This window comes from Oreochromis aureus, linkage group 18 (assembly GCF_013358895.1).
Source record: "Oreochromis aureus strain Israel breed Guangdong linkage group 18, ZZ_aureus, whole genome shotgun sequence".
In the NCBI taxonomy this organism is placed as follows: Eukaryota; Metazoa; Chordata; class Actinopteri; order Cichliformes; family Cichlidae; genus Oreochromis; species Oreochromis aureus.
In genome coordinates, this window is record NC_052959.1 from 12,982,107 (window position 1) to 13,007,295 (window position 25,189).

At 39.6% G+C, this 25,189-nt stretch overlaps 3 protein-coding genes across 6 annotated transcripts in view; all 3 read right to left on the bottom strand.

Moving 5' to 3' along the window:
- Window positions 1-794: 794 nt before the first annotated feature.
- On the bottom strand, window positions 795-9,136 carry mbd3a (methyl-CpG binding domain protein 3a). The gene is made up of 7 exons (XM_031738268.2): window positions 8,955-9,136; window positions 7,048-7,204; window positions 5,080-5,217; window positions 4,824-4,914; window positions 4,552-4,729; window positions 1,591-1,737; window positions 795-1,475 (listed from the first exon to the last, which is right to left on the bottom strand). Exons 1-6 carry the CDS (start codon window positions 8,966-8,968, stop codon window positions 1,596-1,598), a joined length of 720 nt encoding a protein of 239 aa, XP_031594128.1. The 5' UTR covers window positions 8,969-9,136; the 3' UTR covers window positions 795-1,475; window positions 1,591-1,595.
- Window positions 9,137-9,823: 687 nt separating this feature from the next.
- LOC116318680 (cytochrome b-c1 complex subunit 10) lies at window positions 9,824-13,301 on the bottom strand. Its single transcript, XM_031737782.2, has 3 exons — window positions 13,169-13,301; window positions 12,205-12,335; window positions 9,824-10,186 (listed from the first exon to the last, which is right to left on the bottom strand). The coding sequence occupies exons 1-2, from the start codon at window positions 13,216-13,218 to the stop codon at window positions 12,215-12,217; spliced, it is 171 nt and encodes a 56-aa protein (XP_031593642.1). The 5' UTR covers window positions 13,219-13,301; the 3' UTR covers window positions 9,824-10,186; window positions 12,205-12,214.
- A 1,933-nt stretch (window positions 13,302-15,234) lies between these two features.
- The window catches only part of tcf3a (transcription factor 3a), a 35,397-nt gene continuing 25,442 nt past the window's right edge, over window positions 15,235-25,189 (bottom strand). For all 4 annotated transcript variants that reach the window (XM_039602746.1, XM_031738247.2, XM_031738257.2 and 1 more), the window contains one exon: window positions 15,235-17,687. The gene's annotated coding sequence lies outside the window, so the exon portion shown is untranslated. The remainder of the gene's footprint in view (window positions 17,688-25,189) is intronic.

Consider the following 25,189-nt stretch of genomic DNA (forward strand, 5'->3'; position numbering starts at 1 on the left):
AAATGTGACCACGGTTGGGTGTGTTCATCATGGCTACCAATGAGGTGTTTGGGGTGGTCCAACATCATCACTGAGCGATGCTCATGCACTATTAGTTGCTTTCTAGGATATTTGTTAAAAAAACAAAAAGCCAAACTCATCAACGCGCCACAGGGTTGTTCTAGTGATTTTCATTTAAGTTATTTTTATATAAGCGCATACATGTTTAAAAAAAAAACACATCGGCATGCTTCCTTGTATACCTTTAGTCAGAGGCACAAAGATGAAATTTATTACTAATGCTGACTGATTTATCTTATTTAAGGATGAGGGGTTACATGGGTGTAGAGATCCCCCCACTGCCAACACAGACAAAAGGAATACACTAATTTATTACACCCCCTCCCCTTTCTTCATCGATATAAAGAAACTATTTCCGAATGTTAGGCTGTCTTTTGATTCATGGTCTGTCTGAAAGGTTATACAGGAAGGACTCAGAGTAGAGCTAACTGAGGTGGTTAGCATTTGACCAGCATGCCTCCTAGGTGAGGTGTTCCAGGTATGTCCCTCTGGCAGAAGGATATGCTAGAGGGATTGTATCCCCTGGATGGCTTGGTATCCCCTCTGAAGAGCTGGAGGAGGTGGTTGGGGATGGGTGGTATGGGTGTCTTTGCTTACACTGCTCTCCTATGACCTGGATGGATACGTTTTAATAAAATTTGCCCTGTGGGGACATTAAAGTTCGTTTTTTGTAGGCATCACTTTAACAGACACTAAATACAAACTTGGAGGGGAAAAAAGGAAAAGGACACATATAAGAAAAATGCCTTTATTTGACAGAAAACAGTACATCAGCAGTGTGTTTGTATGATCTGAGGGAACGCACCTTTTACTGAAATGCAATAGTAGTTGTTCAAAGACTAGTGAAAATACAAATACCATGGCTTCATGTTCAAAGCTATGTAAACTCAAATTATTGTGACCCAAAAAAAAAAAGTTTGAACCGTGAAACTGTAATCATCATCATCCAGAGCCATGTAAAAATACTGCTGCATTTCTATGCTTTCAAACATGACATGCAAACTTACAGTGTCAGTAAAACATAAAAAGCAATAGCAGGAAATAAAAACACTTCTTAAAACCAATTAAAATGTAACACACACACACACATCAGTCGTGTACATAAAGGTTTGCGTTTTCAACACTGAGCTTAAACAGCTGTTAACTAAACATAACACTGCATTGTGTAGAGCACCATAACCAGCTGCCGGACTTTAGTAGAGGTAAAAATGAAAACTCAGAGCACCCTTACAGGATTATACGGTCATATGTTTAAAAAACAAAAAATTAAAGACCACAGTCTTTGTTTAGGTTAGGAAAAAAATCTGCAGAATGTCTGCATATAAAGTCTGCTTCAGTTTAACTGCATACAAACCTTCATGGAGCCGTTAATTCGAGCATTGAAAAGACTTTACCAGCAAATGTCTCAAACAAGTCTGTGGGAGAGAGAGAGGAGAGTTACTTGTTTAGGAATATACTGTAGGTCATATTAAATGCAATTAACCATGAGAAATTCAGCCATACTGTAGTGATTACTGCCTTTCTGTGTACCTTGGCTATGACTCCTCCTTCTCCACCTGCTCACCCTTCACCTCTGCTTCTACGTCTGCAGCGGTGTCTTTTATATGAGCCAGCATATCAGCCATAAGGGCTTCTTCGAGCCGCCTCCTCACATTCTGCACCAGGTCCTCCTGCTTCCTAAGGGGCACAGACGAGAACACGTAATTTCATTAATGACATAATGTCTTTCACGACTTGGAAAAAAAGTTTCAGGGAAGGAAAAGTGCAAATCATTTGATGTCCACCAAAGACATCAGATGTCCACTACACCTCAGCCCACCACGTGAACTTAGAAGGAGGCTGACTTTTATTTATTTATTTTTGCTCAGTTTAGAAAATCATTTCATTTTCAGACCCAAAATAAGCAATAAAAAATAAATAAATTCAATTCCCAGACACATGAAGCTTGATAACTGTAGATGATACATCCAACACATGAACACAGAAGAAATGTGCATCTCCTCTGTGGAAATTAAGTCTGTTTTTTTGACTTATACATGGAGACGTGTTCTCTAAATTTTAATATGAACACTTCAGTCTAGAAAACTTTGCACATCATTACAATAACTAAAAATGATAACATGCTTTGGGAAATTAACGTCATCGTTGAAGGGGGATAGTGTGTGTGTGTGTGTGTGTGTGTAGACACTCAATAACAGGGCAAATCTTTGATACAATCTCAGACACACATTTGTGTCTGTGAACACAGCAGCTTCAGAGCCGTGCTGTTCAAACCGTATGCAATTTAGGGGCAGCCAATCAGCAGACAGGTGGCATAAAGTGAGGGTGGCCTTCATGGAAGAAGAGGTAAAACTGCTGACTCATGCATTCAAGTCATGCAAATCTACTTTAGCAGAGTCCAAGAATAAAAGTCAGAATAACAGGTTCCCATTAAATAAACAAACAATTAGCCCTGTTCTCTATTGTTGATTCCCACCTGAGGTCATACACACATAACTCGAGAGCTGTCTGACATACAGCTGATCAGCATTTGTCCATCACTTCCATTTAAACTACAACCGCAGCAAGTACCAGAGACCAAACTAAGGACAGGGAGGTTTCTGCCTGCTGGCTGAGGAACACACATTTTCTCTTAGTGACAAGTGGTTGCCAGGTGGTCACAGACTGGTCTCAAGGCCTGTATGACTGGGCGCTTAGTCACTTGATCCTACATTGTGACCATGATTGTCACACATCCAAAATGATAGATAAGTTAACGTCACATGATTAGTGGTCACGTTTAAAAAAAAACCCCCAAAAAACACATATCTGCATTTTATCTTGCTTTTTGCTAAATGGACTGAGGCTGATGTGCTGTTCTCACCATGTGAACAATGACCCATAAAAAGACACCATAGTTGAATTTGGTATAAGAGTATAAATGCAAAGTATGACTCATTACAAAGCCATAAAAGAGAAGCACAACACAAAGTAAATCTCAAGATTGAACTTTTGAACACAGTGAATTTAGTTTGTTTTTCTAACATTTATATAATAATGTGCCTGAACTGAAGGTCAAATAGGAAAACAATAATGGTGACTTGGGATACAACTGTCCTACGTTTTCAGTGTGTAACACTTGTTCTCAGTACGAAATGTCCTTGGTTCAGAACACTCCGTGAGTCAAACATCTACTGTCCTAGAATAAAAATTAAAGTGCGCTGGTTTTGGCAGTACACACGTTTTTATCGTCAGCTGTAGCATGCTAGCTGGAGCTTCAGTAAATAGGTACAAAGTGCTGATTCACTATATTTTGAGTCTGAATTTAAATCTGTATTCTTGTGTCACTGGAATAGAAAATTTCTGTGCTCACAGGTCAAGTGACCGACTACCAGCTCATACTAAATGTGAATACCAAGACCACAGTTGCATTTGTCCTCTGACAAAGCTTCTTCAAACAAGATGTTGTCGTCCTCAGTGACATTACTGTGCAATTTTAAAGCCTATTTAATGGTTTTACTATTGGAGTCCAGTGTGTGAACCCAGCATAGGCCCCTTGTGTGGAGTTTTTCCCTCCAAAAGCTCAGCTCCCCAGGTTAATGATGCGTTCTTCACAGAAACAAGAGATTCTTAATCTGAAGTTTCACTTCCTGATTAAATAATAATAATGATTATGTTGTCTTAGGCTTTAAGGCCCATTTTCATTTTATTTCTTACTTTAAACCGGTCACAAGTCTTTGCTTTTTGACAATATACACCTTAAAGCCATCTCCACACAGGAAGTGATTTGTAACGACCACAGAAAGTCCGGGACATTCAGCAAACAACTACAAGCACAAGAAAAAAAAAAGAAATGACAAACAAAAGAAACCCCCAGTGGTGACGCAAACTGGGCGGGTTGCAGGATAAACTTCTCTAAATTTTGAGGTGAGTGATGGAAGCAACAACCTATGAGTGTGAAGAGTACTGTGGATTTGTCAATACATGGTGGTCAGTTTTGGTTTCTAGGTTTCTAAACCACTCCAAGAATAAACTGATTACATGATTTTACCCTAAACAGAGTGCCTCAGCAAACCCCAACATTAGAGGGTTACCTGGGCAACCGGAGCCTTAGCATTAGGAGTTTTTCCTTTAAAAGAAAAATCCAAATGATTCCAAAACTGAAGCTCATCGTGTAGAGAGTTTTGCGAGTACCTGACACTTTAAAACTGTGACTGTGGTGGCGTATGCTCCATGAGAACAGAACACAACAGTCACTGACAGTCAAGCCACTGATTGTTGAAAACAGCAGCGTGTGCCCAACAAGAAAAAGGAAACACCACCTCACTGCTTGGTAGTGGTGGAACATGTTGAAATGCACTTTTAGAGTGCACTTGATTGTAACACCCTTCACAGAAGAAGCCACCAGCACTGGACTCAAGCTTTCATCAGTTTCCTATGCATTAATAATATCAATCAGTATTACAGTTAAAAAACCAGAGCTCCTTCATGTTAAATATGAAAGTATCTCACCTAATATCATCATCAGTCACTACAAAGGCTTTGCAGAGAGGCTGTGCAGTGTTGAGCCAGACTCCTGGATTTTTCTCCACCGCAGCAGTGAGCTGTCCAGTGATGGGTGCTGGGCTGGTGTGCAGGGCGCTGGCGATCGCAGAGAGCAGCGTTTTGTCTGAACATGCAGGCCCCACCCCTAAGGAGAGAAAATCAGGTGGTATGGGTCAACCTGGTAGAATTATTTCTGTTTGAATTATATGTGACAGATAAGTTTTAAAGGTTAACCTCACCCTGCAAGCCTTTGGGGAGATCCATCGTTTTGACCAGCTCTTCTGCTATATCGAATGCATTTAACCCGCTCAACTTCCTCTCCCAGAACAGCTAAAGAGTGAAGCAAAGAGGAAGAGGATACCTTGTGTATTTTAGGCACAGTGTTTCCAAAACTGAACATCTCAGTCACTCTCTGACACACACATAAAAAAATTTAAATTACCATTAGAAAAAAAACCAAACACACTTGACACACTTTTTCTGCTTCTGACTTACTTGTTTTGGTTGTTCCACAGCCTTCTGGGGGTCCGTCTTCACCTTGTTGTTGGGGTGATTTGTTACTTTGGTCACTGGCTGTTTGAAGATGGAAGCTGTCTGTCGAACTGGCAGCGTTGTGTTTAAATCAGGCTTAGCCTTTAATAGACAACCGTAAGTTAGTTTTCTACCATATGAACAGACTTGATGACACTTTTATAAAGAGCCACTTTCAAAGCCAACACAGTTATCCCACTGCTTTATTTTTACTGCTGTGAGTCCTGTATAGCAGTGGCTGCCACATCCCATATTTAATTGTGAAGAGGCTATAAAAACATTACAAGGCAATGGAATGACTACTATGACACAATATGGCATGAAAACAAAAATGCAGTAAATAGCTACAAGGAAAACACCTCTCCTTCAGCTTAACAGCAGACATAAAAGGCTGTAATGATGTTAATTTTACAACATTTACCACTTGTACAGTCAACGGTCAATCATAAAACCTCATCTGTGGGGGAGGTTTAGTGGTGAAGGACACAACAATGCACTCTGTAGCAACTATGAAGTAACTACAGGTTTCAAATGTCAAGAGGTAATAATCTACCATCCAAAAATCATGTGCAATTTGGATATTTCAGTTTAGGAATCTAAAGTTTCAATTCATGAGAGAAAAACTTCCTTATGTAGGTTAGTTAAAGCGAACAAGTCAGACTCAAGTCTGTTTTTACTGCAAGTCATCTGTGATGTCTTCATGACAGAGAGGTTCCTGTGACTGTCATGAAATTTTAAGCACAGTTTGCTAAAAGGCCTCAGGCAAACAGTGTGATCAGTGTACAGCCTGATGAGACTTCAGCTTTGCTTTTGGTTTTGATGTTTATCACAAACACTCAAATGAAGTGGCAAAAATCAGACTTGGAGCTAAAAATTCAGGACTGAAATTACTCTTAATTTTAGCCACAGAGAATAAAAAATTCTTGCTTTGATTATAAAAAATTCTCAACATAAATTTGTTACTTCGATACTTCCTTTAATACACGACTCTATGTCACTATGGAAACATGAGCATTTCAGCCACATTTGCGACTAAACACAGTCCTGCAATAGAAACGTACTCAGCAGCAGCATATGAATAAAAAGTTTTACAACATTAGACACAGACCCCAGTTTTTAAACGTAAGCACTGATAAAACAACAGCAGCAGTGATGATGACGCTGGCACACTTTAACGTGAAGCAGGAGTCTGTTTAAATAACGCAGAGAGCAAAGAGGCCGAGCCATTACTGAGATGGTGAGCTCAGGTTGACTGGAAGAAAATGTGTTTCCAGCGCTCAAAAGAGCAGCGCTGTTCCTGTAATCACCATTCAAACCTTTACTGGGAAAAAGCTAGTGGGAGTCCTTCATCAAAGAACCTGATCAACAAACTCGATGTGAAGAAAAGTGAAGTTTGTAGCTGCTCCATCCTCCAGCGTTTATTATATACAGCAAAAATCTGCAGTAAGCCTCCAGAGGTTTTATTAAAATATGCAGCTGAACTGATAACTTAGTCTGATACCAAACTGGTTAAACTATACAGTTTGCTGACGCCTTACAGCCACCTATTAATGTCAAAAAGCCTTCTAGGAAGACAAAGTAATAGCAAATTTTTATTTAGTTTAGCTTAATATATTTTTTCTTATTTATTTATTTAAAAAGGGACAATGCAGTTTAACATGATTCCAATAGCATGAAACTGATGTGCTGCATACACATCTTATTTTATTTGACTGTACTTGAGATTATTTATATATTTTTGCATTTAAGAAAATGTTTTCTTTTTAAAAATGAAATTTTAATATGGAATATGCAAATAGAATCAAAGGGTTTAGTTGTTATTCTGTTTTTTGGACAGATGTATGCAGTTAAACTAAATATGAAGAAGCACAACTTAAACTTACAGGTATACATTTTTAAGCCTCATAAACACCAGAGACCAAACTCTCTCACCCTTATTTGATGGCTGATGTCATAGAGATGGTTGTGCCTGCTGCGCTGCCCTTTGATCAGGAGTGACTGTTCGCCCCGGGAGTGGCCGGCATTCACATCAGCGTGAGGGCTGCCGCGGAATATCTGCGGCTTGTTGAGAATACGCTTAACAGGTAGACTAGATAGAAAAACAGAAAAACCATCAAAACAAGTGTCCACCAGGGATCAACAGTATTTAAGATACATCAGCTCTGCTTATAGCAGGCACAATTCTTTAAGATAAAACAACAAGTACTTTAATATTTATCCCACAAGCTGAGAAATTTCTGTGTGAGAGCAGCCCAAACATTAAACCCAACATATAACAAAACAGCTTAAATAAAGTAAAATAGTTAGATAAATAAAACATGTCAAAATTAAAGTCGTTAAAAAAAAATAAGAAATCTACAAAAGCAGCTCAATTAAATAGGAAATGAAAATAAATCAGATAAAAAACACTCAATGAATTCTACTGTATCCATAATACAATAAAGACCTCATTAAATCCAAGAATAAAAACAGGCGCTTGCCCATTACTAACTGATTCCTCATTAAAGGAAAAAAGTCTGAATACACAGTTCTGTATCAACACAGCTGTTTTTTATAATCACATTTGAACGCTGTGTAGAAACAAAGTAAGAAAAAAAATTGCATTTAACTCAGGCGGGTCATTGGGTTCATTCCACTATTTTTACCTGGGATGTCCAAGAGTTTAGTACTCCACAGACCCTCTCATTTACTTTTTTGAATAAACTTTTTGACAGAGCCATGCTTCTAATTGGTATCTGGGGCCACCCCAGTAGATGTGTTTTGTTTTTTTTGTTAGCATGAAAATTGTGAAGAAGGGCACAAACGTAGCTGTGCATTTAGCTTAATTTGACTTACTACATTGGCACTGTTAAACTTGCTCTTATTTTTCTTAACATAATTGTGTAATCATGACCAGAGTACAAATGGATGATTTGTTAAATGTGCATTTACACTCCTTTACACTAAAAGAAAGTGAAACGATTTGTGTGTCTTTTTTAAAATAGGTTATCAGATATTAGTGACCATCTGCCAAAAATTGACTGATATTTAAACTGTTCTAAATTCCTGGTTGACTTATCTCTCATGAATGACATCAAGCCATTTTGATCCAGAAAGTACTTAGGGGTTTTCTACAACCTTCTCAAGAGGCCTGGCCAAAAGGGAATCAGAAATTGCAACACATCTAACAAAACAGCTTTAAAATATAAATTAAGTAAACACTGAGTAGGCACAATAACGTAGACTCATATAGCCAATAACTCCAAATACACAATGACATAAAAAGATATTTTCAAAAAAATATTATAAAATAACTTGTCGAGCACGGGACCCCAACAGGTGTGCTGACAAGTCAAGAGACGTCATTCAGGCACCTCTGTAGCCCACCCTGTGGTTAAAAGCGGTCTGACCAGCAGTAGCTGATAACATACACGTGGTTGTTTTTGTTTGACCGTCTCTAACTGAAGCGTGTCTGAAGCGTACTCATGGTGAGCCCCACGTGAAGTTTGGAGCGCTCGTGCTGCTGTAGCTGTGACTGGCCTGCGCACTGCAAGTCAAGCGTGTGTAAACAATGAAACTTAGCTAGCTAATCAAGCTAGCAGCACCGGGACGTCAAAGTCGTAGCAAATAACGTGTCAATTGTTGCTTGAAGCTGCAGTATTTTAAACCAAACGAACTCAACCCGCTTTAAGGCCAACTTTTAGCTACAAAAGTAATGCTGCGAATAAATTAATTAAACCTCCCCAGATCGATTCATTTACTGATGAGCGTTTCTAAAGTGCCCCACGGATGTATGCAGGCGTGCGTGCATTTCCTCGTTATTACAATAACTCACTCGGTCAAACATGACAAAGTCCTACCTTTTTCTTTCCATGGTCCCGGCTGTCTCAATATTTCGGCCCCTAATTTTGGCTAATAAACGACAAAAACTCCACTACCTTATTAATATTACCACAGGCATGAATTTTGTCTGCTAGCTGTCTGTCTCAGCTCGAGATCTTGCAGATCTCGAGTGCAGATCACTCCGCCGTATTAGTAACTTATGCGTCACACGCTGTAAAGTAGTCCGAAAGTAAAGCTCACGCAGGTCTCACGTGGGCTTTGTCACAGGCGGAAAGTAACTATGACAGAGTTTTGACACTGTAACGTTTTCATCGTGTTCATAATTGTACTCAAAACTGCATTTATGGGAAAAATGTTAATTTAATTGTAAAATGATATGTTTTTAGTTATTGTGAACTGGATATACGGACTGTATTTAAAGTTTAATGACACAGTACAATAATTCAATTACACTAGTTTGATGCTGTAACAGGTAGGCCAGCTAGATTAAAATCCAAGTTTAACAGGCTGTATTTATTTATTTTTTTAATTGTTTTAAACTGTTACCTACACATATTAATACATTTTCTATTCACTTTGTATAGAATTTAATTCCTGGACCAGTATTTTCAACTACACCACGTTTTGTAAAAGGAGATGGAAAAAGTAAAAAAAAAAAAAAAAAAGTTTCTAAAAATTACCCAGCTGTTAATAAAAAGATTAAGTGCCTTGATATTTTATAGCTTTTTAACAAAAGAGTGAAACTCTCAGTACTTTTCATTGTGACCAGTTATGGCCTTTAGGGACGAGCAAGAGGAGCTGTTTTTAAATTTGCTTCATGCACATTTACACATTTAACTTCAGCAGGAACACAAGCAAAAGTAAATAAATCCATAAACAGCCATAATATAGGAGAAATCGCACATACTTTACTTCTCACAAAAAAGAATCAAATTTGACCCACAGAGCACAGATGATTACAATAAATACACGTCCTTAATCTGAACAGGGAAAGAAACCAAAAGCACGTTTAAATCGTGACTGTTTTCTTCTTCATCTGTTCATGTTTTTACTGGCAGAAGAACGCTGAAATGCCAAACCCAAGGATCATTTCATTGGACGTTGGTAGTGAACAGTTCAAATGCTGCTGAATGAGCTGCAGGGTGAAGATGATGGGCTCCGGTGGCCTGCCATGCAGTGGAAGGTCCTGGCTGCAGCAGTCCGTGGTCTCTCTGTAGGTCCTTGTGTAAAAACAAAAAATAGCGCTGACCTGAGGAGGAGGAGGAAGGTACATGTGTTATAATGTGTTCAAGAAATTATCAAATGCTGGATGCTGAGGGCAAGCGGAAAAGAAAAACTGAATGGAATATTAAAGCATTTTTGTTTATTAACTGTAATTTTTTTCTCGTTTAAAACCATCATTCAAAATTGAATCAACATCAACTGAATGAACTGACTCAAAGTTAATGCCTATGAGTTTTAAATTTCCAGTGGTCACAGTCTTTTCATTAGAAGCTGCCAAATACAGTCAACAAGCCACTTTCCTTAATTCTGGTCTTGTGTCCTCTCTGAACTGTCCAGTTTCATTTAAGTTATTAATTTATTTATCCCCAAAGTCTGCAGATTACTATGTTAAAGCTACCAAACCTTTAAGGACAACAAGATACAATATGACAAAAACAAAAATCACATACAAAAACAAACTGGAAAGAAAAATAAAATATATCAATGAGTACGTCACCACAATTGTCAATACTTTCTTTTAGCAAGCTGATGAAATGTGCCCCTGTTTTTCCAGAGCTGTAGTAAATAAAATTCATGCTAAAGCTCTTTAATTTGATGAGGCCAGAAAGTCTTTTTATGACTAGTGTTTTCCAGTGACTGAGCATAATGAGCTCCTGAATTTGTTCACTGCCTTTCTGAATGTCTGCTTTGTAACTGAGAAATAAATGAAACCAAAAGATCGCCTGGCAGCTTTGTGTCAGATGACATCTCACATTTAGTAATCACATTTTCAATCTTCACATTATTACGACAAGCACTTACAGAGCTCATCATGACAAACCGCTTCATTGTTTCCTTCCTATCAGTTGAAGACTTTTCAATCTCAGCTCCGACTCTGGACATTTTTTTGGAAATATGTATGTCTGCTTGTTTGTTTTTTTATATTAATGTAGTGCCCCATTCTGTTCGGTTGAGTCATGCGGTTCAGGCAATACTTATTAAAGAGTCTATTTGGGAAACAGGGGGCTAATACTCCACCCAGTGATGCTTTTACCTCTGGATTGAGGCATGACTGTTACCATTATATGTGTACTGGGGTCAGTAAACAGGAAAAACGCATATACATCTATGCCCAACAAACATGTAATATTATAGGTTTTTCTTGGCTCACAATTTGATTTTGGGGAGCGAGTACTCATGATTGGTCTGTATGCATTGGAAGAAATGAGTCTGTGTTTCACTTGACTCAAAATTGTTCGCTTGAAAACCTAAGTATGCTGAAAGACTCGACTTTTGGCCCCAATAAACCCGTGACTGTGGTACTGCGACTTGTTTTCTTTAAAGTCACATACATCCCTCTGTAGACTGGACATCCACAGTGTCAAGAACAATTACTGAAAACCAAAGCTAGACTTGAGCAGTTTGAAATATCCCAAAAGATGTTAAGAATAATTATTAAAAAACAAAAACATATTTCTGAATGTGTTTGTTTTGAGCATCACGCACGTGTGCTGCCTGTTAGAGGTAGCTGAAAACATTTAGTGTTACACAATGCCACAGCACGTGAGAAATGTGATTCTTGCCTGTTCAAACAAGTTTAAAGTCAACATAGAAGTAAAACTGGTACTGAGTATCCTGATCAGATCAGGATCAGATCCTGATATGAATATGAATTTCAGAAGTGGGACACCCCCCCCCCCTTCTTTATGTTCTATCACTATATATGCTTCCTGATAAGCTGTTTGTTCTCATTTTCATGCAGCTATGTCAACTTCACATAAAGGACTTCCCGTTGGTTTATGGGCCGCTGGTCATCACAAACAAACCAATTATATATTCACTACAATTTGTAAAGTCTTTGGAACTATCATCACTAACTCTGGGGGATGCCTGGTCCTCACTGAAGTCTCAAGCCTAGATCTACCTTTACTCCACCTGTGATTCTCTTAAGCACTGTCAGTCTAACTCAGGTGTGGTTCCTGCTTGTTAAATGATTATTTATTATTCAACGGTGCATGATAATCTCCCGAATGACTGTTTCATGCTGCCATTCCTTGGACTAACCTGACACATGTTAGTCATCCTTCTTGAATTTGCCATTGACATAGGGGACATAATCCAAAACCAAACGCCAGTCTGTGAAGTACACTAGGGCTACACCTCCAGTTGTTCCCCATACTGCCATAGTTGGGAGCCTGTGGAGAGAAGACAGTGAAAATTTGTCCGTTGTCTTTCTATTAATTTCAGCATCGATTGATGAAACTGGAGAGAGAACTACATTTTTATTGGGTAAAACCAAATATTCATTTTAGTGGTTTCGGTTTTTAGGGAATGAACACAACTGAGGCAATGACAGATGCATAGGAAGAACTTTTTAAGATAAATTATAATCACCACACACAATCACTGACAATTTAAAGAAGCTAAGAAAGCAAAAGTGGCCAAATCTAAAGCCTCGGTATAAGCAAAGGATCCAGGCCGTTATGAGGTAAATTATTAGAAGAAGACAAAAGGGTTGATGCCTTTTTATCTGCTGAAGCTATAAACATGCTGGAAAATGATGTAAGTAAATGACCCACCCCCAATAAATCTGTTGCACCTGCTTCTGTTTGCTAAGGTAAAATATGTCAGAGCATTTTACTTTCATCTGTTTAGGAGACGGGATCCTGTAACTTAATCCAGTTGGGATAAAGTTTAATGCAGCCTTTGCAGCCGATTTATTAAGAACATTAAAAACCTTCGCCCGAGATCACATGGTTTAGTCTCTTAGCTCGATGTATTTAAAAAAGCGATTCCCAATCTCCTCTGTGAACAGGCAGAGTTAATAACGAAAAGATAGTTCACACTCGCTTTAATACATAAAAATCATAACATCTTCAACAGACGGTCTAAAGTCAGCATGTCCCTACGACTATGACCTCAGTTAGGCTAACGGCTAATGCTAACTAAGGACACATCGAGGTTCTTTTAAGCACAGGTCCGATTTCTTTCCGCTTTTTCTCACAGGCGCGACGTAAAAACTTCTTACCATGACTTGGCAATGGCCACATATTTCTGACCGATTACTTTACTGATCATTTTGGCTGAATTTTGTCCTCCTTACGCAGGACGTGCCACTTTAAAAGATTGGAAGCACTTCCGAGTTTCTCGGCAGCCTATATCTAGTGCGCAAGCGCAAGAGGTACTTCCGCTTACTTAAAAAAAATAAAAGCCTTTAATAATTAAAGACGAAGAAATTTTTTGATGCACTTGTAAGCACCTAAATAAATAGGAACGACCACGATTTTATGTGGCAAATCTATAAAACATCGTAATATTTCATGAAATGAGTCCTGTCTCAATTACAAAATCATTTTTGAGGTTTTTCATATGGTGCTTGCAAAGAAAAGTGTTGTTTTTTTTTTTTTTTTTATCGTACATTGTACCAAGTTCCACGGAAAAAATCAGGGGCAAGACAGTAATCCAGCATAGCACCGGTATTGTTTTTCTTGACTTCTGTCACGAGTTGCCGTGTAAGTTTTGAGAGGACAGTGACGGTTTTCATGGACAGCCGACAGCGCATGCCTGCACCCTAGTGGACTGTGAGAAAAAAAGGACTGCAAATGGTTTCAGGTGTTACTGTGCTTTTAAATGTTTTCAAATTTCACAAATGAGAAGCGTGTGTATATAAGATTTTTTTGAATTCATTAGTTTAAGGTGTAAGGTTTTTAGTGAAGTATGGGGGTATTACTTGCAAATGTGAAGCACGTGTGGAGACCTACCTGGCTCTGTGTAGAGGCCAGAGAAAACAAAACGTGTGCTCAGATCTGTTTCTCAGACTGGTTTGATTTTTCCAGTTCAAAAATAAACAAAAAACGATGCAGATGTGATATCTGAAACTGATTCTAAGTGTTGAATTTGCATTTAATAGATTTTCACTGTCGTTTTAAACACGAGGGCCACAGACATGTCAGTGCAAGTGAAGGAGGCCGTCATTAGACTGAAAGAACAAAATAAATCTATCAGGAGAAGTAAAATCAACAATTTGGTTCTTTAAAAGAAGGAATGCACTGGGTCAGTTCAGCAACACTAAAAAAACCTGCAAGACCACAGAAGACAACTAAAGATGAAACCAAGATTAACGTGTAACACATGATCTGTCCCAAAAGGTGGAGGCACCATCATGGCATGACCATCTATGGTTGCCAGTGATACTGGGTCACTGGTGTTTACTGATGATGTGACTGCTGATAGAAGCAGCAGGATGAATTATAAAGTGTACTCACTGTAAAGATTGCTGCAAAACTAATTGGGCAGTGTAAACAGATAATGACCCAAAAGGAAACTACAAAAGCAATGGCCAAGTCAGTCACTTGACCTCAACACAACAGTGCATCCATTTCAGTTACTGAGGACAAAACTGAAGTCAGAGAGTCCAACAAACAAGTACTAACAGTGTGTGCAGCAAAGAGCTAGCAGAGCATCTCAATGGAGGAAACAGCATTTGGTGAAGTCTATTTGTACTCGACTTCAGGCATATATTCACTAACTCCAAGCATTAAAAACATAACCTGACAACTTACATTATGAGTTTTGTGTTGTCCAGTTAATATTGAGGTCCTTAAAATTGGGCGCTACAACTCCTAAACAATTATTGCAAATGTTTTATTAAAGCCCTTGAATTCCAGCTGAAAATCAGGACTTCAGCTATCATTGCATTTAAAATTAAACATTATGTTAAATATTTTGGTGCACAGAAGCAAAACCGCAAAAATTGTCTTTATCCAACAAATTCTGGACCTAACTGTACACATGCACGGCTGCATTGCAGAGACATTAAGAATGAAGGTTCGTGTGGACGTCTCAGGCAGTCACAGATTCAGGATTTGTAATGACAGAAAATGTGCTGATTTTAAAACCTTGTGAGCAGATAAACTGAAAGTTAAAGTGCAGAAATTATAACTGGCATAACAGATTTTTATAAAGATGTATAAAAATGCAGCAGATAATTTTTTACGTCTTTAAACATGGCTGGAAAACATTTGAGTAGATCAAACAGATCCTGATTCACCCAGGTAATGCAGTATATTCAAAAACCAAGACACTAAAAAGGGGAAGGTTTTGTTAATAAAAATGGCACATTTATTGCTACATTACTGTTATATACACAACAGCTCTCAATATCTACTTTATATATAAAAAAATAGGAAACTGGAGGCACTTTGAGGACATAGCCTACATAGATGTTGTCCCCAAACATGAGTGAAGACAGATCTGTAGCAGGTCATCTGTTGTGGTGGACAGAAAGGGTCAGGTGCATGTGTTTTGGATACAGGGTTACTGCATCTTTCATGTAAAGAAATCAAAGTGTTCAGTAGCAATAAACCACATCACAAACACACACACACGTTATTGTGGAGGGGAAAAGACCAAAGTGAGTGGCAAAGAAAATGATATTTGGGGGCTTCTCCACAGGCCAACTTTGTGAAATAATGACAAATCAGTATCAGCTTGCAATGATAAAGCTGACGAGGACATATAAATCATACAGCTGTACATATGTATCAATGCACATGCCAATTCAGAACAAAATCATAAGTAAAAATCTGAACACAAAAGGCAAGAAGTACAGTTTTCAGCATCAAAGTTGTAGACCAGATAAGTCATCTTACATCTCATGAGACATACACACACAGAAGCACGTCACAGAGTGTGATTCTTCATTTAGGTGTTTGAGACATTGACCGGTTTTGCTGAAGTGTATATGCTTTTATATATCTCTATTATTTAAGGGGGGAAAAAAAGGTATAACCTACAAATCCTTAAATGCAACATTATCCACCGTGTAACAGAGACATATTCAGGCACTGGTGAGAAACCAATATCAAAACTCCCACAGTCAGGAAAATGACCAAGGCCACTCTTTTTGATTTTTTTTATGCTTCATATTAATATGAAACAGCAAATTTTGTTGCAGATTGTGCAGACCGCCCCTTTTGCACCTTCCTCAGAAACTAATCAACAGGCTCATCAAAGAGTCTGACATTAGAGAAAGCAGAAGGGGGTGAGCTAAAGAATAAAAACCCCATTAAATTTCATTTTAAGAGAAACTGTCAAACAGCAGAACAATCAAACTACAAATGGCCTGACAGGTTTGTGTTCAAACAGGGTAAAAAAAAAATAAATAAAAAATTAAGAGTCACAACATGTGATGTTGCAGCCATTTCTGATATTTTTTTTTACCCCCCCACATCTGGCACCAAAGAAAACACCTCACTTTGTTCCTGGAATCTAAACGGGGTCATCTTACACTCAAAACAATTTAAACAAACAAAAACATTTTAAATGATAGAAACAAAACTCTTACAACTATCATACAGAGTAAAAAAAACAAAACAAAAAAAACAATGATAAATCAGTTCTACACAAGGAAGATCCTTATAACAGGCTCTGCAATTGCTCAGAAGGGAGGGAAAAAAAAACAAAACACCAAACACTGAGCAACCAAAACAAGTCAGTCAGTGGCAATAAATTCTCTAAAAGGTGGCAGTAACACTCATGATCCCTTTAAATACTCAGTTATTTCTGTCTTCTAGCAAAATGTAATATACCACAACACAAACTGCTCTGAGACTTGTGTTAAGTAAGGTTTACGTGCTGTAACAGCGTCTTTATATATGATTTATGTTGGCAGGCTGATGCGGCTGAAACTGAGAAGGATGCTCAAGTCCTCACGGGCGGACGGGGGTTGGCGTGTCGGTGTGCATGTTTGATGCAACAGCACTGTGGGTTCTGCACAGAGTCACGTGTTTGTCTCTTCCAGTCTTTCCATTCCACTTGCATGGCAGTGACAGTAACAGATGTACAGGACTTTCAGGTTGGATCCACGCTTAAAGAGCAAAAATGAACCCAGCGCGAGTGTGCGACGCCTTCTCAGCCGCTTTAATAAATGTAGGAAATACAGCCTGGATTACCAGCATGGCAAAAAGAGCAGTCAGCTTCCACTGGCAGGAGTAAGCTGCCTCTGCAATTCAGTCAAGAGAATATTTATTATTTTCATCAACACTACGCATAAAGCCCACTTCTGGTGTAATTAAACAGAGATAAATCCACCCTTTCTTCTTGTGAAGAATGTAAGACCTCCTTTTTTTCTGATGGGAATGCCGATAATTATCCACCAATACAAATCCTAACTTTGCTCACATGAGCAATTGATCCGAACGCTTCATTTGATCCAAACAAGTTGTGCTCCCAAAGCATAAAGAAATTTTTTAAATGTCTTACAAAACCATGATGATCATAAGAATGTCCTTATGTCCAGTTTCCACTCTCTTTAAACCAGTGTCCTCGGTTTAACGTGTTTCTGTGTGGAGATCAATAAATCTTTCTTCTTCGCTTTTTGTATCGGTGTGCTTGTTATTCTTGGATTCATCGTCAGGAATGTGGCCACCTGTTTTGTCAGTAATGAGGTGTGTGCGTGTGTTTTCCAACAGTCGATTAACACGCTGAGATGCATGACTATGAAATACTAAGGCCACTTGTTCTTAGGGCTGTACAATCGACAGGAACTAGAAGAGAAAAGAAGAAAAAAAATTAGCTTCTTCTACAATTTGAAATAAGCACCGAAAACAAACAACGTTGTTAGATTTGTATTGTGATTGTCATTTATGCTTAGAAATATCTACTCATATATGCTTAGAGTTTTATAATTAGGTGTAGAGTGATAGGAGGTTTGATCCTTAATAGTCTGCAAGCTTTGTGTGCATTCCAGAGCTCTCTGACTTTCACACCCACATCCTGGGAGCATGGGAGAGGTCGTACCTTGTCTTATTGTTTTATGGTAGGATAAACGTATCTATGTCTGTTTTAGGCTAAGTGCATTTTGTTTAGATGAACTGCTGGACTTCCAGGCCAGTAGGTTTAGGAAGTCATTAATGGGTTCACACACACACACACACACACACACACACACACACACACACACACACACACACGGTATGTTATATGTTAATGAACCTATGCATATTCATGTAACCACAATAAAAGAGCAGTGTTACGGGGAGCGGACGAGAGCAACTGGGGTCAAGCGAAGGAACGGCGCCTGTCCAGTTCTCTCCGTGCACGTGAAACATAAAGAATGTTGCCTACTTCGTGTCTTGCTTGCTGTGTAATAACATTGCCTTCAACGTTCCAGCGGATAGGTTCAAGCTACAAACCTATCATTAATTGGTCCTTCGACGCGGATCCCTGGAGTTGGCATTCACCGAGAGAGAACCCTGACGTCAGCGAGACGTGAGAATTTGTCATCGGGCGGTGGATTAGCTGTCCGCTTTCTCTCTCGGCGAATGACGATCGGCGGGATCCGAGGCTGATATTACATGCTAAGCAACACCGAGTAAGTTTAGAGTACATCTCTATAACTGTACGTCTTCGCCGGCTGTGTGGGCGTTGTTCGTGGCCGCTTAGTGGGGCTAAAATTCGCCGCCTTAGTGGGGCGATGTACAAAACCGCCAGTGAAGTTGTTGTACAGAAGCATTAAGTCGCAGAGTTGCGCAGTTCGAACTTTTTGGTTCGCCGTCTTAGTGGGGCGAAATACGGACCGCTTTGTGGGGTCCTGTAATACATTCTCCGCCGCTCAGTGGGGCGTTGAGAAGTTCATGAGTCCAGACTGTGCTGGACAATAGGCCTATTTTGTGTTGTTGTTGTTGTGTTGAGTGTGTTTGTGTGAATGACTGCGGAGTAGAACACGTGGTCTGTGATGCCGACTGTTGTTGTTATCATGGGTCCCTAAGCAACCAAGAGTGCGTCCGAGCGTGACAGACGTTTATGCTGGACTTCGCTCCTGGGAGCGCACAGTATTTAAAAAAAAAAAAAAAAAAAAAAAAAGTGACGGCTCCTTAGCTGCGCGGGTTCACGCGAGCACGGTCGCGCGGGTTTCACGCGGACCTGAGCCGTGCGGTTAATCGCATGCTTATAAATGGAAGAGATCAAGTTTTCAGGAAAACGGCAGCCTCGAAGAGCGTGTGGAGAAGGCCAGTCCACATTAGCAGCAGTTAAGCTATGCTCTGGTGAATGGCTTTCCCCCACCCCTTGCTGACACAAAATGTTTAGATGATTCTTTAGATTGCCCTGATCAACAACAGCCTGTGCTCCAGACCATTACTTTAACCAGTTGTTAACAGTAATCTGCATTAAGCTTAAGGTTGCTCATCTTCAGTACAATGACATATGAGATGAAGTAAAATAGGTAAATATTTAAACTAATGACGTGCATAGAGGCACTTGACCTGTTTGAAAACTGTCATCCTAATATGAGCCATTGTTGAGATATAGAGCACACCTGTGAAAACAACTATTATGCTGAACCCTGTATGAAGCGGCTGAAAACTACATGATGGAGAAGCTGGGTTGAATATGAAAATGTAAGTCTTTGCCACTGTGGGCAAAGCGCGCAACAACTGTGTGAGGTTGCGTTGCGGTCTCTTCTGGGCTGATGAGCAAGCTACACATTATCAGATCAGGAGCTGGCTGAGAACTCATCAAAGAAAGGGGAAGAGAACTATGATAACTCGAGTATGTAGCGTATCCGTGAGTTCAGCTTCTTCTTTCAGATGCGCAGCAGTTTTCCTGGATCTGGATTCATGTGTGTAGAGTGTTCATAGCATCAGCATCATGTTTTTGTTTATTTGCTTTGTTGGGTTGAAAAATAATTAAATAAACCTGTGATCATACTTATGGATCACCATGGCACATATCATCAGCCATATGATTTATTTATGCAGATGAGAAAAAGTGAGTGTGAATGTGCCTGACGTCACAGTGTGTGTGCGCTGTGTAAATGTAATTGTCACAAATTGTGAGAGCGGTGATTCTGCAGGTCACCAGTTATAAGAAAAAAAGAGTAAAAAAGAGACAACATCTACATTGTAGATGGAAAATAATAGGAAACAGGTTTTGTGTTTATCAGCCAAGAACAGCTACAATCTTTGGTTAAGCAGTGATGATAATAATGGAAATGTCTTAGTTTTGTCACTTTCAGATGAAAAGCAGATCTGGATCAGTTTTCCCCATGCAGCAGTTGGAATAAAGTTATAGTTTAACATCATTGGAAATGTTCAGGCCAATTTCTGGCTAACTTATTTAGAGCTCCATGTGTCCCTCATCCTCACAAGCGAGCTCTCACTCCTCCCTGAAGACAAGGAATGCAGTTCCAAAGAGCAATAACATGGCAGATAAAGAGACAGCAGCAAAGTCCTGAGCAGAGAGACCCAGCAAGCAGCAGCAGCGTGGACAAACAGCAGTGGAGAAGAAGAGCAAACCATCATCCTGACTGATTGGATGAATGACACTGTGTTTCCAACAAGCTGCAAAGTCACTGTGCTTGTGAAAAGAACGTTTGAGGAGAACTGAGGAGATTGTTGGAGTTTGACATTCGCCACTTTCGGAGTAAAATGGCAAGAAGAGACAGTGGAACACAGGACAAAGCTGAAGAAGAACTGCCGGCTGTTGGACTGTTGAAGTGGGAGAGGACAACAGAGTGAGAGCAGGAGGTAAGAACACAGAGGAAAGCTGTTGTTTAATGTGGGAAATCAAAATTTGGGTTAGCAAATCTGGGGAAAAGAAAACTGACTGCTTAAGTGGAAAATTGTGAAGGAATCTGAAACACTGCAAAAAGAAACATATACAAAATCACGCACATAAGCAGAACATGCATTAACCCTACTAACACAAACACAAGAGAGCTCATGAAGATTAGGCAGCATCTTGAGCATGTGAGTCTGTTTATCATCTTGTACAAGTCACCTCGTGTGATGCAAAGATCAGTGGACTCATAGCACATTAGTTGAAAATGATGATCAAATAATAGCAGAGAAGTGTGTAGGAAAGGCAGCTTTAAGAACATGCCCTGCTGGAGATGCAGCTCCACAGACACATTGATTAAACCTGCCTAATAACACAAACATACATGCAATGAAAATCAGCTTGTTATCTCTCATCAGTGTTAAAATAGTGTAAATTTAACAGACACTTGTTATCAAATGCTGAATTTATCCAATGCTGACAATTAACTAACTATGTTGCAGGACAACAGTTTAATTTTTGTGGGAAAAAAAGATTCTGGGCTGACCAACCAGTGATCAGACAATAAATTTAGTTGGTAATATAGTAAATTGGGAGATGCTTTCTGCCTGATTGATGCAGCACAAAATATTTTACTGTATGAGGGAAAATTCTATTTTTGTGATAATATTTTGAACATGCATTTCTGTTGTCCTGTCATCTTAGTGGGTTAATAACTGATATGCAAATTAGTTGATGGTTCTTAGGTTAATGAAAGGTGATTGAATTCTAGTACGAGTGAATGGAGTTTGTTAGAGTGGAGACTCTAAAACACTGAGTTTCCTGTTGTGATGTGCAAGTGACTCCTGCATCCAGATACACAACTCTGAATATATGAGAACAAACTTCTTTTGTGAAATGCATGACAACATGTCACATGTTTTATGATGAAGGGGAAAAAGGAAAACTAAATAAAATTTGTGACCTAAATGAGTAAAACGTACAGTCCTGGGGATTAAAATTCATAGCTAATAAGACATGAGGCTTATGTTGTGTGTTGTGCGGCTGATGGTTGGTTTTGAATTAATCTAGCTGATGATTTTTCTTTTGTTGTGAAGTTGAGCCTGCCAATTAGTATGATGGTTTGATAAACCATGCTAATGGTATGATTTACCCTCCTGAGATGAGGAGCGTGTGTCATGACTTAACGAGGCCTTTTTATTTTGATACTTTCACAGTGCACTGAAAGTTTTGTTTGATGATCTCTGTTTGAGCAGATCTGCACGATTAGAACAGAAGCGCTATACGACACGTCGTCGAGAAAATTGTTGCAAGTGAGTTTCTCCAAAAGATTACAATGGGCTCCGGAGAAAGCCACTTATATGGGACAATTAGAAAATAGGTCCCTACCCAAAAAAGGATTAAGCGAGATAATCCAATATAAAGTTCTTCTTTTCTTTTTGAAATGACGTCATTTTGCTGAGAAGTGGAAATGAAAATGCGACAATAATTTCCACTGTCAGCAAAGAAAGAATGAATGAATGTATGAATGAATGAGTGAGAGAAAATAAAACTGACTGACTGGTAAAAGCGGACAGAAGCTGACAGACTGACTGACATCACTGTGCGGTTAACCCCACCTGACAAAGGTGCAGATGAATCTATGTGTGTTTTTTTACAGGAGCGGAAAGATGACAACAACATTCGAGGTTGCGTGATGATTTAACCTTTTAAATGCCACTTTCTGTGTCTGTGCATCTACCAGGGGTGTTATTCACTACCTTGCGTTGTTCACAGCGGTGACTGTGAGAAAGTGTGTATACACCTGCGCAGCGCTAACTTTTCTACAGCATTACAGGTTATGAGTTGGTGATGCTGTTACATTGTGTTATTGGGAAAATGTTACAGGTTACTTTGACGATGTGAATAACATGTGAGACATTCCCTGTGTTGAAACTAGTGCCACTTCTGTCCACAGCTATGGTCTTTATGGTCGTTTTATAGCACCTCTGGAACCTGTCAACTTGTGCCTGACCTCCAGGATTGTCCATGTGTGTTGCTAATGTTTGTTTTTCTAAGAGTGCATGTAGAGGATTCAGCAGAGACGGACAAGTAACATGAGAAAGCAACTAAGAGATGCAGTGTTTGTGGAATATGGGGCTCATTAGCTGGCCACTACTGAGCTCCTAGTGTTAAATACATGGAGTGACTTTGCTTAAGGGCAGTCACTAATTACATTAATGTTAACTGAGCACATGGGATGATCCATGTCTGAGGCAAATTATGCCAATAATTGTAGTTTACTGATTTGAGAAAACCTGCACATGATACTTGTCCTGCTGATGCTGAGTGCTTTATTACTCTTATGATACAATTGTTTATAAATGTGAAGTTTGATTTCACTTCCAGATCTTGTTTTCCAGGCCATGATGGTGTGTATGATGGCTCCAGGCAGAGCCAGATGTTGAGCAAACTTACTGTGCAAAACACACTAACATCTTTTATTGCAGGGTTACAGAGCTGCTCCAGAGGAGACGCCCTGATGTTGCCTGGGACATGAGCTAGCTAACCTTTTTCTTTCAGACAGGAATCTGGTTTTGATGAGTTGACTCATGGGAGTGTCCATGCGTCAAGAGGAGGGGTCCAGAATTACATGAATTACATGAAACTATGTTTTCTATGTTTTCTAAACTATGTTTTTATGATTTTTGTGTGATTAACAGTTCATTTACGGGTATTAAACCTATGCAAGTGGTGCATCTGTGTTCAGATGAGGCTTTGATGGTCCATAAATGAAGCTCACTGAACTAAAGAATGTGGTTTGATGATGCTTTACATGCTCTCCAAATAGGAGTTTTTCCTCCTAGCAAGGAAATACAGGTGCAGCAGTCAGAGTATTGCTGAAAGGAATCTTCTGAGAAATCTTCAGAGGCCCAGTGAGAAGCAAGAACCATTCCAGGCATAACTGCGCCCAGGCAGTGGTTGAGGTCAAAGGTTGAGCTGTTTGGGGCCCATTGGGAGATCAGATTCCACAGCCACAGCAAGGACCACGAAGCTGCGTTGGAATGAGAGCTGTGCCAAGGGGGCTTTCCAGAGGCCAACAGAGGAGATTGTGGATGACAGACGGGCACCTGAAGGATGAGGGGAGCGTGCCAAGCTCCACCGACAGCGCAGGGGGAGTTCGAGGATGACATCATGATTCTGTGAGAAGCACAGGAACCAGAAGCTATGGTGGTGATGACAGCAGTTTCCTATGAACACTGAACACCACCTAATGCTGTGTCACTGTACTGTGCATACGATGACATTCTGAAGACTGCTGGGATCATAACAGCAGTAAGATAACTGGATCCAGCACCCTTTCCACAGAGGGTTTTTCCTGCAGAGGATGGACAATGGAGGAGTCATAAATATCCCCCACAGTACAGAGGCCTGAAGTGAGGTGATGGGGGTTGGCAGAGGCCATAAAACTAGAAGTGCTGAAGAGGTCTGCAGCTTTCAAGATAGCTGAGACCCATGTTGACAAACAACAAACTCAACTGGTATGTTTGAATGTCTATTCTACATACATTTGGACTCTGGTCCTATGAACAGTGATGGAAACAACTGGAAGACACATTTATGACGCCCTGCAGAACTTAACCCACTCTGCAGAGAGACGTGCGATTTACATGTCTTGCAGAGGAGCACAACCAAGCTGGAGTGTTTTTGAAAATGTTAATTTCTCTTTTGACCATCAGCAATTCATTTGTTTGCTTGTAGGATGCAGTTTACCATTGAATGAGATTAATGAGAAATTGGATAACTGCTAATATGTTTGTCAGACTGTGTACGTTTACATATGCTGTGTATAAACATGTTTGCATTAACACTGACAGACATGAGGTGATCATAACTGGGTACTTTTCTAGCATAATTGCCAAAAGGGGGGAAATGTTAGATTTGTATTGTGATTGTCATTTATGCTTAGAAATATCTACTCATATATGCTTAGAGTTTTATAATTAGGTGTAGAGTGATAGGAGGTTTGATCCTTAATAGTCTGCAAGCTTTGTGTGCATTCCAGAGCTCTCTGACTTTCACACCCACATCCTGGGAGCATGGGAGAGGTCGTACCTTGTCTTATTGTTTTATGGTAGGATAAACGTATCTATGTCTGTTTTAGGCTAAGTGCATTTTGTTTAGATGAACTGCTGGACTTCCAGGCCAGTAGGTTTAGGAAGTCATTAATGGGTTCACACACACACACACACACACACACACACACACACACACACACACACACACGGTATGTTATATGTTAATGAACCTATGCATATTCATGTAACCACAATAAAAGAGCAGTGTTACGGGGAGCGGACGAGAGCAACTGGGGTCAAGCGAAGGAACGGCGCCTGTCCAGTTCTCTCCCGTGCACGTGAAACATAAAGAATGTTGCCTACTTCGTGTCTTGCTTGCTGTGTAATAACATTGCCTTCAACGTTCCAGCGGATAGGTTCAAGCTACAAAC

Bases quoted from the DNA above. Each gene is read 5' to 3' on its own strand.
- mbd3a (XM_031738268.2), bottom strand. The intron at 4,915-5,079 runs GTAAGTCAGAAG...TTCACTCTTTAG, and splicing joins CTGTGGAACAACCAAAACAA to CTGTTCTGGGAGAGGAAGTT. The intron at 1,738-4,551 runs GTGAGATACTTT...TGTGCCCCTTAG, and splicing joins GTGACTGATGATGATATTAG to GAAGCAGGAGGACCTGGTGC.
- LOC116318680 (XM_031737782.2), bottom strand. From the start codon at position 13,218: ATGATCAGTAAAGTAATCGGTCAGAAATATGTGGCCATTGCCAAGTCA. The intron at 12,336-13,168 runs GTAAGAAGTTTT...TTCTCTCCACAG, and splicing joins GTGGCCATTGCCAAGTCATG to GCTCCCAACTATGGCAGTAT.